This window comes from Haliotis cracherodii, unplaced genomic scaffold (assembly GCF_022045235.1).
Source record: "Haliotis cracherodii isolate W230 unplaced genomic scaffold, xgHalCrac1.p SCAF_4, whole genome shotgun sequence".
In the NCBI taxonomy this organism is placed as follows: domain Eukaryota; kingdom Metazoa; phylum Mollusca; class Gastropoda; order Lepetellida; family Haliotidae; genus Haliotis; species Haliotis cracherodii.
In genome coordinates, this window is record NW_027266297.1 from 52611016 (window position 1) to 52627819 (window position 16804).

The 16804-nt window shown below is 43.7% G+C and overlaps 2 protein-coding genes across 3 annotated transcripts in view; one reads left to right on the plus strand and one right to left on the minus strand.

The window, feature by feature from the left end:
* Positions 1-4050, plus strand: part of LOC139479619 (uncharacterized) — a 29660-nt gene extending 25610 nt beyond the window's left edge. The window contains exons 2-6 of one of the 2 annotated variants that reach the window (XM_071262458.1): positions 501-699; positions 1520-1669; positions 2124-2768; positions 3286-3365; positions 3935-4050. In XM_071262458.1, the coding sequence (XP_071118559.1) occupies positions 1621-1669; positions 2124-2768; positions 3286-3332 (741 nt within the window). In that variant the 5' untranslated portion in view covers positions 501-699; positions 1520-1620 and the 3' untranslated portion in view covers positions 3333-3365; positions 3935-4050. The remainder of the gene's footprint in view (positions 1-500; positions 700-1519; positions 1670-2123; positions 2769-3285; positions 3366-3934) is intronic. The other variant, XM_071262457.1, reaches the window with a different exon arrangement.
* LOC139479618 (regulator of telomere elongation helicase 1-like) overlaps positions 1-16804 on the minus strand; it is a 110908-nt gene that overhangs the window by 73792 nt on the left and 20312 nt on the right. Inside the window, exons 13-20 of the mRNA XM_071262456.1 lie at positions 15365-15465; positions 12194-12255; positions 10432-10506; positions 8686-8897; positions 8178-8291; positions 8005-8045; positions 6097-6182; positions 4493-4570 (exon numbers count right to left, since the gene is read on the minus strand). Coding sequence (XP_071118557.1) covers positions 4493-4570; positions 6097-6182; positions 8005-8045; positions 8178-8291; positions 8686-8897; positions 10432-10506; positions 12194-12255; positions 15365-15465 — 769 coding nt within the window. The remainder of the gene's footprint in view (positions 1-4492; positions 4571-6096; positions 6183-8004; positions 8046-8177; positions 8292-8685; positions 8898-10431; positions 10507-12193; positions 12256-15364; positions 15466-16804) is intronic.

A 16804-nucleotide genomic window follows, 5' to 3' on the forward strand; every position in this document is an offset into this window, starting at 1 on the left:
CATGCATATCTTACAACTTTTTCCTTTCACCAGTGATATGATATTACATAGTACAAAGATATTTAGATATTTCCAATGCATTGTATCTTTGTGCTAAACACTATTTCAAGAAATATTTACTCGTTGCATGGATTTTGATCCATGTTGTGCATCAAGAGTCTGCCAAATCGTTCTGCTCATCTTCACTTCTCTTTGTGTTGGAGGACAAATTTTCCTGGCTGTTATTCCTGGCCTCGTGTTTATGTAAAAGATCTTTGCAAGTGCTTGTTGAGGCCAAAGTTGCTTGTCTGTGTATATCTAAAAAATGTCCATGTTGGCATGTTGGGAGTGGACCAAGTTCTTGGTTCACAGCCAATGCTCAGGCAGGCAGCTTCTAAGGCCGCATAGGATGCTGTGTTAAGCCTGCACATGTCACACAATGGCAACCTCTCCTGCTCTCCTGGCTGAATTTACCACAAAGCAGATCAGCACCCATGTTAAAGCCTCTGTCTAATTGTCAGGCTTGGAGACTATGGAGGATCAGCTCCAACAGCTACATGTTATATATCTGCCTAGCTGACACAATGTGGCATTTGCTGGGACCAGGAGAAAGTGGAAGCCCCTGTAATACTGTCATCAGTCTGTTTCTAAACACAACAGGCTGAGTAAGTTCCACCAGTGGTCCACCACTGCTGCACATCGCAGCAGAACAACAGAAGGGTAAGCATTGCATGCATTATATGCCTAACAAAACACTAGCAAACTAGCTGAGAAAAACACTGACCATTTCATGTGTGTGTGATAAATAGGGGACTTGCACGACAACTATTGTAAGTCTATATAAGAGTATGGGCAAATGTACAGAACTACATGTTCCAATCATGGGAAACTGATTGACTCCCCAGTGAAGACTGCAGTGATGACCAAAGGGACTGCCCTACTCATGTTTTGGCACTAGTCCACTGTTTTGTTCAGTTGTTTCTGAAGTTAGTTAAGCAGTTGCTTGAACATCTGGGAATGTGCCCTTTCCTTTGTGTAGGTTGAATTGGTCCCATATTCCCACAAGCTGCAGCTGGACCTGAGGCACTATTGTACTGTATGGTGTCCTGGCAGCTGTAGGTTGTTCAGCTGGTCATGCCCATCACACAGGAAATGCCAGCGAGAATGTCAATATCCAGGTTCCCCACATTAAGACCATTAAAGCCGAATAATCTGTTATTCTGCGAGTCTGTAATGCCCCATCAGCTAACATGAACAGCCTTGTTGCAGCCGAGTGGCGAAGAGGCACCACTGTCAAGTGTGATATAAGTTGTTTTATATTCCATGAAGGTATCTTTGTCGGGAGATGGTTGAACTTTTATATGTGGATTCAGATGCGGATTCAGATGATAACCTTCACATCTTCTGTTGCACAAACTTCCTGTCAGAAGTCAAGGGCCTGTGAGACTTCATGGCTTAGTGAAGCAATGGTTCTCAAGTCCCACACATCGTGAACCCAGCTAACCTGTGATGGTGATGTAACATGTCCATCTGCTTTCAGACGGCCTGCAGCGCTGGACTCCGCTTACTGACCGGTCAGTTGGCCTGCTGCATCTTCCCCAAAATATAGGAACGGCCTTCATAGTGGGAGGTCCATTTGTGATGACAGCTTTGCACCTATTTACAGCTTACCAGTTTCAGGGGAATCTAAGTAAGTTCTTATGAAGTTCTACTATTTGTGTTGTGTTGTGTTGTGTTGTGTTGCGTGTTGCGTTGCGCTGCAGTGTGGGGTGGGGTTAAATCACATGGGGGAAAAAGCAAGAACCTTAACACAACCTCGATTCATTGCAATGCATATTCAGTAAGGGAGCGAATGTTGTTTTCAATCTTATCAATATCATATGTATACTACTATTAACTATAGTAACATGAAAATATTGGATGGGCCTTAACTATGTTTTACTAGTATCTGTTAGTGGCAGTAAACGATCTAGACCAGACAACCAAGTGCTTGATAGCATGAACAATGGTGCAGTCTTGCGGGCACACATAATCAGCCACATTATCACATGAGCCATATCTTATGTCAAGCATGGGGTCCTTGGGACCTATTACTTCCCAGATATTGATGTACTTTTATCAATGTCTATATATTTCTATTTCAGGTCTTCACGAAACAATCGCAAAACTGTTAAAATATGAAAACAGTTACTTGCAGTTAGACTTAGAGGTACAATTCCACTTCAAAGGTTTTGTTTATGAAAGTCTGAAATTTGACGTGATTATTTTGGAACTTGATGTTCCCAAGGGATGTCAACTGCCTCCACCTTTGCCTCTGATGTCACAGTCTGACCTCTTGGATAGTGTAGATTCACACAATGTGACCATCATGGGGTTTGATGGAAATGCACAGAAACGTGTTGACAGGCACTGTCTGACAGTACAAGTTGCAATAGAAGAATGCCGTCTGGCTCGTCAACATCTGCAACAGATAGGCTTCCGTGGCAACTGGTACAACGGTAAACGGTACGATGGTGAATGGTACAGTGACCTCGCCGAATATTACCTTCTGCCTGTGAGAACCCACTTCCGACATGGTGCATCTGGCGCCCCTGTGGTTGTAGAATACAAGGGAAAGCCACTGGTCATCGCGATGCTCACCAAGGGTTATCCTGAATTCTACTGGGACATTCATGATGAACACAAACTATGCATTGACCCAAAATTCATCATTCAAGCAGCAGTGTGGCTCATGGCGGTGTCCCCCAGCATAAAGGAACAAAATCCACACTGCAGCAAAGAAATGTATGGTAAAAACATAAAATGCTTGATGTAACTGCTATGTTAAGCTAATATCTAAGAATGCCAAAATACCACATGTAAATCTCGCACTGAAACACAGATTTGATGTATCATGCTTTTGCAATATTTAGTATGTGAAACAGGAACACAATGATGACATCTTAACATGTTTTAAGGACGTCTTGATACAACAACTTCCTGCCCAATCAGTGCAATCAGATAATCATCATGACACAAGAGGTCACCAGGCTTCTTGTTAGCTTTGCAGACAGACACTCGGCATTAGCAACCAAACTGGCATAAATTGATAACCAAGATTATACTTCCTATAAACTTCCAGATATCCAGACATCAACAGAACTATTGTTAAACCAGATGAGTCACCGTAAGAAAACCTATATATCACCCTGGAAACATTCACAGAGTGTGTACTAAATGACACTCACAATGATGAAACTTTTCTTGACCTAATACTTTAATATTCTACACATGTAGTTCATTATTTCATCTTCATCTTGCACACAGGTATGGATGACTTCACTGAAGACTCGATGGAATGGTCAGAGACTTGACTCAGATACCTCAGAAGAAGCACTCTAGTAGAAGTGAGAGCCATTTTTTTTTGGTAAACAAGAATGCACACAAATACATTTGGTTTACATGTTGGAACCCATATATCTGAAGTTAAATTTGTTGTGAGGCTGTCCCATGCTGACGACACAGTATATATTTGGTCCTTGTTGGAACACGGCCCAAATCCCTCCATTCCAATCACATTTCTGCCACTTGCTGTAGTCATTGATCCCCAATTGCCATCAGTTTGACTCACCATAACCACCTTGAAGCAGCAGTGTCTTATCAGGGAATGGCAGAAATGCAAGACAATTTGTCCACAGACCTGCCATTTCAGGATTGCTTTAAAATCTTATAAAATGATGTCACAGCTCACCTTTGACACTTTCAACAAAAACTCAACTGAAGTTTGCAGGGCTTACACTTGATTGCCAGATTAGCCATGATGACTGGTTTGTCAAAGGGACGTAACTCTAATTCTACACTGTATATTTATTTTTCTAAAAAACATTTCAACAAGTTTGTATCGATACAGATATTGTCGTTAACCTGTGTATCAATATATCATAACATCCCTATTGCTTTTCTTCACCCTACACAGAGAGACAGATGTCGTCATCTGAAAGATGCACTATGAGGTATGCCCTGAGCCACGCAGTCATTACAGTCGGCCCTACAGTTACCGCTACATGCATCTGGTTCATCAATTGCAGCTGTACATATAATGTAAATAAATTATTTATTTTACCAGTTTGTTCTTGTTTTGAAACATGATCAGGGGGGAAGGGAAAGGGCTGAGTCATCAAAGTGTTACCATGACAGAAGAAATTGACTTCTGCAATTACGTAAATTGTTAATGAATATGAATAAAATCTCTATGAATATTATCTTGTCAATGGCATGAATCATTGACATATATCATATAGGACACCTGTCATCCATTGAAATCCATGACTGTTTGACCTTGTCTTTATTGAGGAACTGTTCAAATATAAGTAATTGCTCTTGTCCAGCCATCAAATGTCGGAGTGGGCAGCAGGAGGAGCTACAAGATATGGTACAAGCTCCACTCATTGACAACCAGTTGAGCTATAACAGGAACAGACAGCAGAGTGCAAGCATAGCTACATATTAGAAGGCTGATGAATGCACTACTCACATCTGTGAAGGCAGCTTTTCCCCTGGGCTCCACAAACACCGGCTTGTATTGGGTGATCCTGCTCCAGATGTTGTTGTCCTGAACATATAATGAAAGCTGTTGGGCTACTGTTTTCAAGTGACATTAATTAATTAACTCAGAAGTGTGTGTGTCCCTCTGAGTGCACATCATGTTTGCAGCCATCACGTTTCAGCTATATCGGCTTGTAAATAATCAAGCCTGGGCCAGACAAACTAGCAATTCATATGAGGAATGTCCCACACCTCTCCATGACATAAACTCCCCTGTCAGAACTCCACACACCTCTCCATGACATAAACTCCCCTGTCAGAACTCCACACACCTCTCCATGACATAAACTCCCCTGTCAGAACTCCACACACCTCTCCATGACATCAACTCCCCTGTCAGAACTCCACACACTCCTCCATGACATCAACTCCCCTGTCAGAACTCCACACACTCCTCCATGACATCAACTCCCCTGTCAGAACTCCACACACTCCTCCATGACATCAACTCCCCTGTCAGAACTCCACACACTCCTCCATGACATCAACTCCCCTGTCAGAACTCCACACACTCCTCCATGACATCAACTCCCCTGTCAGAACTCCACACACCTCTCCATGACATAAACTCCCCTGTCAGAACTCCACACACTCCTCCATGACATCAACTCCCCTGTCAGAACTCCACACACTCCTCCATGACATCAACTCCCCTGTCAGAACTCCACACACTCCTCCATGACATCAACTCCCCTGTCAGAACTCCATGCACTCCTCCATGACATCAACTCCCCTGTCAGAACTCCACACACTCCTCCATGACATCAACTCCCCTGTCCGAACTCCACACACTCCTCCATGAGGTCAACTCCCCTGTCAGAGCTCCACACACTCCTTCATGACATCAACTCCCCTGTCAGAACTCCACACACCTCTCCATGACATCAACTCCCCTGTCAGAACTCCACACACTCCTTCATGACATCAACTCCCCTGTCAGAACTCCACACACCTCTCCATGACATCAACTCCCCTGTCAGAACTCCACACACCTCTCCATGACATCAACTCCCCTGTCAGAACTCCACACACTCCTCCATGACATCAACTCCCCTGTCAGAACTCCACACACTCCTCCATGACATCAACTCCCCTGTCAGAACTCCATGCACCTCTCCATGACATCAACTCCCCTGTCAGAACTCCACACACTCCTCCATGACATCAACTCCCCTGTCAGAACTCCACACACTCCTCCATGACATTAACTCACCTGCCAAAACTCCACACACTCCTCCATGACATCAACTCCCCTGTCAGAACTCCACACACTCCTCCATAACATCAACTCCCCTGTCAGAACTCCACACACTCCTCCATGACATCAACTCCCCTGTCAGAACTCCACACACTCCTCCATGACATCAACTCCCCTGTCAGAACTCCACACACTCCTCCATGACATCAACTCCCCTGTCAGAACTCCACACACTCCTCGATGACATCAACTCCCCTGTCAGAACTCCACACACTCCTCCATGACATCAACTCCCCTGTCAGAACTCCACACACTCCTCCATGACATTAACTCACCTGCCAAAACTCCACACACTTCTCCATGACGGGGTAGGAGGGGAAGAACACTAACAGCCCATTTGGGACGACCCGAGCAAAGTTGACTGAAAAAATGCAGAAGAGGCATATAATGACAAGCCATGACATCATCCATCATTTCTTCCGACAACAATCTCAGCTCACTCCACGATAGCAAATCCCGTTAATTTACTATGCACAGATGGAAGACAACACACAAATAGGGTAGACATTAGAGGAAGAAGGCCCAGGTTGGTGCACTTATGGACTTATGATGACAGCTGGGAAGCAGATCTGTTTACAGTAAGCGCCTTTGGCCATCTGTTTTGTAACTGTTGCTCTCTTTTAACAGAAGCGATTGTAGCAACATGTCATACTCTGCAAACCCTGTGATTATCGCCTGTCTACCTCTAAGACAGACACGGGTCCAGCACAACCCACATGACAGGCATGGGCCTATCACTACCTCTAAGACAGACACGGGTCCAGCACAACCCACATGACAGGCATGGGCCTATCACTACCTCTAAGACAGACATGGGTCCAGTACAACCCACATGACAGGCATGGGCCTATCACTACCTCTAAGACAGACATGGGTCCAGCACAACCCACATGACAGGCATGGGCCTATCACTACCTCTAAGACAGGCATGGGCCTATCACTACCTCGAAGACAGACATGGGTCCAGCACAACCCACATGACAGGCATGGGCCTATCACTACCTCTAAGACAGACATGGGCCCAGCACTACCTCTAAGACAGACATGGGTCTAGCACTACCTCTAAGACAGACATGGGTCCAGTGCTACCTCTAAGACAGACATGGGCCCAGCACTACCTCTAAGACAGACATGGGTCTAGCACTACCTCTAAGACAGACATGGGTCCAGTGCTACCTCTAATACAGACATGGGGCCAGCACTACCTTCAAGACATGGGGCCAGCACTACCTCAAAGACAGACATGGGCCCAGCACTACCTCTAATACAGACATGGGCCCAGCACTACCTCTAAGACAGACATGGGTCTAGCACTACCTCTAAGATAGACATGGGTCCAGTGCTACCTCTAAGACAGACATGGGCCCAGCACTACCTCTAAGACAGACATGGGTCTAGCACTACCTCTAAGACAGACATGGGTCCAGTGCTACCTCCATGACAGACATGGGGCCAGCACTACCTTCAAGACATGGGGCCAGCACTACCTCAAAGACAGACATGGGCCCAGCACTACCTCTAATACAGACATGGGCCCAGCACTACCTCTAAGACAGACATGGGTCTAGCACTACCTCTAAGACAGACATGGGCCCAGTGCTACCTCCATGACAGACATGGCAGCAGCATACCTCAAAGACAGACATGGCAGCAGCACTACCTCAAAGAAAGACATGGCAGCAGCATACCTCAAAGACAGACATGGGCCCAGTACTACCTCAAAGACAGACATGGCAGCAGCACTACCTCCATGACAGACATGGGCCCAGTACTACCTCTAAGACAGACATGGGGCCAGCACTACCTCTAAGACAGACATGGGCCCAGCACTACCTTCAAGACAGACATGGGCCCAGCACTACCTCTAAGACAGACATGGGGCCAGCACTACCTCTAAGACAGACATGGGCCCAGCACTACCTTCAAGACAGACATGGGCCCAGCACTACCTTCAAGACAGACATGGGCCAGCACTACCTCTAAGACAGACATGGGCCCAGCACTACCTCTAAGACAGACATGGGCCCAGTGCTACCTCCATGACAGACATGGCAGCAGCATACCTCAAAGACAGACATGGCAGCAGCACTACCTCAAAGACAGACATGGCAGCAGCACTACCTCAAAGACAGACATGGCAGCAGCACTACCTCAAAGACAGACATGGCAGCAGCACTACTTACATACAGCGTTGCCCAGGGAGGTCTGGTAGGAAACAGTGAACCTGTGGACAGAAGACAGGCACTAATACAGGCTACAATTCAGCAACATCTTTGCAAACCCAACAAGCCTAGGTCAAACAGTAGAATATTTAAAGTTGTCAGTCAAGACAGAACGTCAACCCCCATATACATACCTGTTGTCGTAGTTGGAATTGAGGATGGAGTTGTCGGGGCCCCTGCCGATGACGCTAATGAACACCTGGTCCTTCTCTATAACATGGGGGTTCTCCAAACAAACATCAAATGGGCTGTAACACACAACAGCTAATACAGTGACTGTAACACACAAAGGCCTGTAACACACAATATCATGCCGATATTCAGTGATTTCCACTGAAAACTAGAAGTGGGCATTATATTCTTGATGGAAGAATGGAAGAAAACAAACAGTATTTTCACATCTATGAATGGCATTTAGAAGTGATACACATAATGAAGGGAATCTATGGATGTCAGCTTCTTTATTATCAGGAACACAACGTTTCAGGGTATATACTTACTCCTTCATCGGGTGATTTAAAATGTTTTGTTGACATCCATAAATTCTCTTCCTTTAGTATTTTCACTGTTACTATTTTCAAGTGCATACTCCAATGATTGTCTACACAGATTTAAACATAAAATCCCCAAAAGCTAACTCACATTTGCATTTCCATGGTGAATGACTCAATGGGAGAGAGTGTGCCACTTGTAAGGATGATGGCCTTGACCCCATGGGACTGAAGGTCACGCATGCTGTGACCTGGACTGAAGCACCAGTAACTGAGGACTCTCTCTGCTTTCTCCCCACTGCCAGACGATGCCCAGGGGTCAGATTTTTTCTTCTTCATCTTCTCCTTCAGGTGCAGATGCACCTAAGGAAAAACAACATTCTGTAATATGTTTAATGAAAACTATTTAGCCTTTTTTCCGTGTACCTCAATGGCTTTAATGTTTACAGTGAATGTTATTTAATGCACCCATTAGTGCTAATTACAGATGTCATTGTCGATAAGTGAGCCAGCTGTTTGATGAGGGTCATGTTGACACATACCCTGCAGGACTGTGTTACCAGTGTCTGGTGTTGTGTGGGGGTCATGTTGATGGACATACCCTGTAGGACTGTGTTACCACTGTCTGATGTTGGGTGGGGGTCATGTTGATGGACATACCCTGCAGGACTGTGTTACCACTGTCTGATGTTGTGTGGGAGTCATGTTGATGGACATACCCTGCATGACTGTGTTACCAGTGTCTGGTGTTGTGTGGGGGTCATGTTGATGGACATACCCTACAGGACTGTGTTACCAGTGTCTGGTGTTGGGTGGGGGTCATGTTGATGGACATACTCTACGGGACTGTGTTACCAGTGTCTGGTGTTGTGTTAGGGTCATGTTGATGGACATACCCTACAGGACTGTGTTACCAGTGTCTGGTTTTGTTGGAGTCATGTTGATGGACATACCTTGTAGGACAGTGTTACCAGTGTCTGATGTTGTGTGGGGGTCATGTTGATGGACATACCCTGCAGGACTGTGTTACCAGTGTCTGGTGTTGGGTGGGGGTCATGTTGATGGACATACCCTACAGGACTGTGATACCAGTGTCTGGTGTTGTGTGGGGGTCACGTTGATGGACATACCCTGCAGGACTGTGTTACCACTGTCTGATGTTGGGTGGGGGTCATGTTGATGGACATACCCTGCAGGACTGTGTTACCACTGTCTGATGTTGTGTGGGGGTCATGTTGATGGACATACCCTACAGGACTGTGTTACCACTGTCTGATGTTGTGTGGGGGTCATGTTGATGGACATACCCTGCAGGACTGTGTTACCAGTGTCTGATGTTGTGTGGGGGTCATGTTGATGGACATACCCTGCAGGACTGTGTTACCAGTGTCTGATGTTGTGTGGGGGTCATGTTGATGGACATACCCTACAGGACTATGTTACCAGTGTCTGGTGTTGTGTGGGGGTCATGTTGATGGACATACCCTACAGGACTGTGTTACCAGTGTCTGGTGTTGGGTGGGGGTCATGTTGATGGACATACCCTACAGGACTGTGTTACCAGTGTCTGGTGTTGTGTGGGGGTCATGTTGATGGACATACCCTACAGGACTGTGTTACCAGTGTCTGATGTTGTGTGGGGGTCATGTTGATGGACATACCCTGCAGGACTGTGTTACCACTGTCTGATGTTGTGTGGGGGTCATGTTGATGGACATACCTTGTAGGACTGTGTTACGGTCGCCATGTGTTGGTCAAGGGTTATGTTGATGGACATACCTTGTAGGACTGTGTTACGGTTGCCATGTGTTGGTCAAGGGTCATGTTGATGGACATACCTTGTAGGACTGTGTTACGGTTGCCATGTGTTGGTCAAGGGTCATGTTGATGGACATACCTTGTAGGACTGTGTTACGGTTGCCATGTGTTGGTCAAGGGTCATGTTACTTCCCACATCTTGACTGAACACAATCTGTAATCACACATGAGTGAATTACCCAAGTCATCTAACTGCATAATGAAAGCAAGCAAGCAAACAGAAAATACAGAGAATGCTTTCCATTTTATTTCATTCAATAAATACTTTCTTAAAACAAGGTATTAAATTCATTTGGATGTTGAATCACATTGTGGGGGCCTGGGTGGCCCAGTCTTCTAGGGTGCCATGATTCGCTTTGCAGAGTTGCGTCCCTTGGACACGCCAGAAACCTATGATTGTGGGTTCGAATCCCGGTTTGCCCCGATTATGTTTCTAGGTTTGTCAGCACCATACCCGTGCTCGTGGGTTTCACCGAAGTGGTAAACGTCTGAGACCTGCATCAATTCAGGCTTTCCTCCCACGCCAAGCTGACACGCCGCGATATAACTGGAATACTGTTAAAAGAGGCGTTAAACCCAACTCACTCACTGAATCACATTGTATAGCTTCTAACATGTCTGACAGATCTCACGTGAGTTGCTATGGCAACATATACAGTGTGAAGTGATGTCCTTTTGAGTAGGACTGAATCTCTTCATACAAGTTCCACACTAAGAGACCACCGAGACATTGTCTTTAGATATCAAAAACTATAGGCAGGTGTGTGGTGGGTGTATAGTGCCATTTCTTTAACGTATTAGTATTACAACAGTTGAACAGATGCGAACACATAGCAATAGTTGGATGAGTACCTTAATCTTCCCATGTGGATATCCTCTGAGTACTTGACATCAAGAAGTTGGAGAAATACATTTTGATTTTTATATGCGTTTTATACGTTTCTAATGTGACGTCATGCCAACCTTACGTCACAAAAAGATTAAAATGACGTTAACAATCTTAAGCTATGACGTTTCTAATGTGACGTCATGCCAACCTTACGTCACAAAAAGATTAAAATGACGTTAACAATGACGTTAACAATGACGTCTGGATGACATAAACAATACACTGGAGCCTGTCAAGTTGTGTTTGGTCTGCTGCACATTCAAACTTTATTAACTCGGTTAATTCTGACCCTTTGGGTGATAAATCTCGTTATGGACTGCTACAACAATTATGAACATTACGTGAATGGATACTTACATGTTTGTTGAAACAAGGTGATATTTTATCAAAACAAATGGAAATTTCCATGTTTAACTGTATTTATCATTTCATTATGTATATCAATACCATAAATTAATCATGTTGTAACAAAATGTTTTATTTTAAAAGCGATTGTTTCTTTGTTGTTAAATCCTGCACTCAACAATTATTCTAGTTACGTGATGGTGGTATGTAAATGTAAATGTAAATCTGGACCAGACAATCCAGTGCTTTACATCGTATGCATTGATCTACCCAAACGGGACATGATGACTTTCATCAACCAAACCCAATCCAGTTAGTCATCTCTCAAGACAAGCATGGGCTGCTTAAATGGTCAACAGTACATACTCATTTCATTACACTACCTTGTCAGTAAAGAACTGACATCAGGACCATTCAGCTGTCATGTATGACAAGTGTAGGTCGCTGGGGACCAACTTTAAACAAACAACCCCACAGTGGTATATAAACAGATTGAAAGCCTTCACGGTGAAGAATCTGGCTTGGACAATACTTCATAGCACTGTGGTCATTAGGCTAATCCACCTGTCTGAGCACCTCGATGAAGAGGAAGCTTAAGGATGCTCACCTTCAGAGTGTCCATGAACTTAGAGAGGCCAGCTCCCTTAGAGTGAAGGCTGCTACTAGAACCTGTAAAAACAAGTCTCAGTGAGTCAGTACAGTCCCAACAAGTCCCAGTGAGTCACTACAGTCCCAACAAGTCCCAGTGAGTCACTACAGTCCCAACAAGTCCCAGTGAGTCAGTACAGTCCCAACAAGTCCCAGTGATTCAGTACAGTTCCAACAAGCCCCAGTGAGTCCGTACAGTTCCAACAATTCCCAGTGAGTCAGTACAGTCCCAACAAGTCCCAGTGAGTCAGTACAGTTCCAACAATTCCCAGTGAGTCACTACAGTCCCAACAATTCCCAGTGAGTCACTACTGTCCCAACAAGTCCCAGTGAGTCAGTACAGTCCCAACAAGTCCCAGTGAGTCAGTACAGTTCCAACAATTCCCAGTGAGTCAGTACAGTCCCAACAAGTCCCAGTGAGTCACTACAGTCCCAACAAGTCCCAGTGAGTCACTACAGTCCCAAACACCAACAGGACTTGGTTCAATGGTTTTGAACAAAAGAATTGTCTTGAACACAGGAAATATCACAATATCAGTGTGTAATTGTCAATGGTAGCACAATATCAGTGTGTAATTGTCAATGGTAGCGTCCTCTGCGTTGTCGATAATCTTGAATACAATGACAATGGCAAGGAGTTCTTTAAACATGTCACTTCACAGATAGCCAGATTACTTTGTGATCTGACCAATATGTCTCCAACATTCCACTTGTTACTCTGTGTGGAAGATTTGTGTATATGTGGTCAATACACGTCATACTGTCTGTTGATGGACGCTTAATTAGCTAATGATAGTCAGGTGGCAAAGCTAATGGTTCATGTTTGTTTAAATCATGGTTCATATCACCAATGACAACTGCATATCTGGTGGATAGCTGAAGGATATTGTCAAGGAGTACCTGAGTCAGAAGTGTAGTTGAAACTGTTGGTAAAAATTAGAAAAATCCCAAAATATCAAAAGGCACCACTTCAGTATGTGCCTGATAGCTTTGCCAAGTGTCGATCAAATACACTGAATGGTTTTCGAATTTTGCCCCGGAAACGAACCTCATCCCTAATTGAGTCTATGTCCAACTTCATTCCATAAAAATTTTAAAAAATAAGAATTAGAAAAATCCCAATATATCAAAAGGCACCACTTCAGTATGTGCCTGATAGCTTTGCCAAGTTTCGATCAAATACACTGAATGGTTTTGGAGTTCTGCCCCGAAAAAGGAAATGATTACGGACGGACAGACAGACAGACAGACAGACAGGCTGATCGCCATATCCGCCCGCATTATATGCCGGGGGGATAAAAAAAGTTATTACTTGTGTTGTTTTGCAATCTGCACTTTATGATAGAATACGTTAGTGTATTTGTAATAAGTAAGGATGAGACATATGGACGAACAACTTCTTTATTACAATTAGGAGCAATGTTTTGGTGTAGGTTTTAACACCGTTATCAAGCAAGTGAAGTACAGAGTATGGTTGACAAGAAAATATACCGGATAGGAGGCAGCGTTTATACAAATGGGTAGGTTTAAGGTCAGTTACACTGTTGTATTTATGATGAGTTGTGTTATTACATAAACAATAATCAGAGAAGTAAGGGAGTTTTTGCTTTACTTAGAGATCAATGAGAGCAGGGGTCACCATGAGGTGTACTGAGAAGTACAGCACCAGTCATCTGATGACCTGAGTAGACTGGAGTCTGGAATGCTACAACACTGGCATGATCAGTAAACAACAAGTCCAGTGTAGCTCCAAGACAGTGAGTTGAAGATCGAGTGAATGAGTTGAGTCATTTTCCACACATTAAAGAAATCTTCAAGTTTCAGCTTTTCACTCAGATCACAGTTGAAATCCCCAGTAACTAGACATGTTCACATTCATGCTGCTTTGAGAGATCCGGAAGTTTCTGCAAGAAGTTAGTAAGTGAATGCGACAACCGTGTCCATGACACTTTTGGGGAACATACACACAAGCAAAGCAGAACTTGCCAACAAGAAAGGAAATGTATTCAGTGCTGCGAGATGACATTATGTGCCAAGCTTGGTTAAGAAATATTGTACGGTTTTCAAGATCTGCTCCAGAAATGAGGACTATCACCATTTTCAGTCTAAGTCAAAGTCGTTGCCAGGGTAACTCGAAAAATAATCTTTTAAAAAATCCCAAAGTTCACCACTAGACCTATTTATGTGCCACCTTTGGTTAAGAAATATTGCATGGTTTTCAAGATCTGCTCTGGAAACGAGGACTATTGCCATTTTCAGTCTAAGTCAAAGTCATTGCCATAGAAACTAGAAAAATTTTTTTTTTTAAAATCCCAAACTATCAACAGGCACCAGTTCACGACTAGACCTATCTAAGTGCCAAGTTTGGTTAAGATAGCTCTCATGGTTTTTGTGTTCTGCACCGGAAACGAAATGTGATGGACGGATGGATATACAGAAGGACGGCACCCATTCCTATATCCCCCTTCCACTTCGCGGCAGATGATAACGAGGGATGCATAAAACCACATGTACACCCGGTGATACTGCTACAATCTTACCGACATGTTTTAATCTGCCATTGTAAAAGAATTAAAACAAATTCAATATTGATAGAAAACAGCTGTTTGATGTAGCTGAGGTTAGCTTGTGCTGTGTCATGTGACTTTCACTGACTTGTAAACAACATGCCACCTTTAGCTCCTGAGTGCGGGTACAAGGGATTTATTCTCCCGCTCAGAAATTTATTTCCCTCCCAGGTGGGATACATAGTATTTTATAAAGTTCATCTGAACAAATCAGATCTCATCATTCAGGATAAGTCAGCAACCCATGCTTGCCATGAAAGGCGACTATGCTTGTCATAAGAAAAGACAAACGTGATTGGGCCGTAAGGCTTGCTGACTTGGTTTGTGCATGTAATCATATCCCAACTGCGTAGATTGATGCTTTGGATGTCAATCACTGGATTGTCTGCTCCAGACTTGATTATTTACAGACCGCCGTCACAAAGCTGGAATATTGCTGATTGTGGCATTAAACAACAACAACATTCATGATAAGTCCCTGTGTGTCCCCAACACCTTCACCAAACATTGCAGGAAACTGTTTCAGAGATATACAAGTACCCAACATGAACTAACGGTATTACCATCATTGTTGAGATGCGCCACCACCTTATCCAGGACATCCAACACAGAACTTCTAGTCTCAAATGTGATGTTCACCTGGGCTAGCAACTCAAACATAAACCTGTAACATATAAAAGGCAACTGCTGTAACAAGAAGAACACAACTGGTACATGTAGGGCACAAATGTATCACGAGGACACAAATGTATCACAAGGACACAAATGTATCACAAGGACACAAATGTAGGACACTACTGTAATATGTAGCACACAACAGTAACATGTAGGACACAACTGTAAAATGAATGACACAAATGTAACATGTAGGACACAACTGTAAAATGAATGACACAAATGTAACATGTAGGACACAACTGTAAAATGAATGACACAAATGTAACATGTAGGACACAACTGTAACATGAAGGACACAACTGTAACACGAACGACACAAATGTAACATGTCGGACACAACTGTAACATGATGGACACAAATGTAACACGAAGGACACAAATGTAACATGTAGGACACAACTGTATCATGTAGGACACAACTGTAACATGTAAGACACAACTGTAACATGTAGGACACAACAGTAACATGATGGACACAACTGTAACACGAAGGACACAAATGTAACATGTAGGACACAATTGTAACAGGAAGGACACAACTGTAACATGATGGACACAAATGTAACACGAAGGACACAAATGTAACATAAAGGACACAACTGTAACATGATGGACACAAATGTAACACGAAGGACACAAATGTAACATGTAGGAGACAACTGTAACATGAAGGACACAAATGTAACATGTAGGACACAACTGTAACATAATGGACACAACTGAAACATGTAGGACACAACTGTTACATGTAGGACACAACTGTAACATGTAGGACACAACTGTAACATGTAGGACACAACTGTAACATGTAGGACACAACTGTAACATGTAGGACACAACTGTAACATGTAGGACACAACTGTAACATGTAGGACGCAACTGTAATATGTAGGACACAACTGTAACATGAAGGACGCAACTGTAATATGTAGGACGCAACTGTAATATGTAGGACACAACTGTAACATGTAGGACACAAACGTAACAGGTAGGACACAACTGTAATACACAGGACACAACCGTAATACACAGGACACAACTGTAATACACAGGACACAACAGTAACATGTAGGACATAACCGTAATACACAGGACACAACTGTAATACACAGGACCTAACTGTAATACACAGTGCACAACTGTAATACACAGTGCACAACTGTAATACACTGCACAACTGTAATACACAGGACACAACTGTAATACACAGGACACAACTGTAACATGTAGGACACAACTGTAATACACAGTGCGCAACTGTAATACACAGTGCACAACTGTAATACACAGTGCGCAACTGTAATACTCAGTGCACAACTGTAATA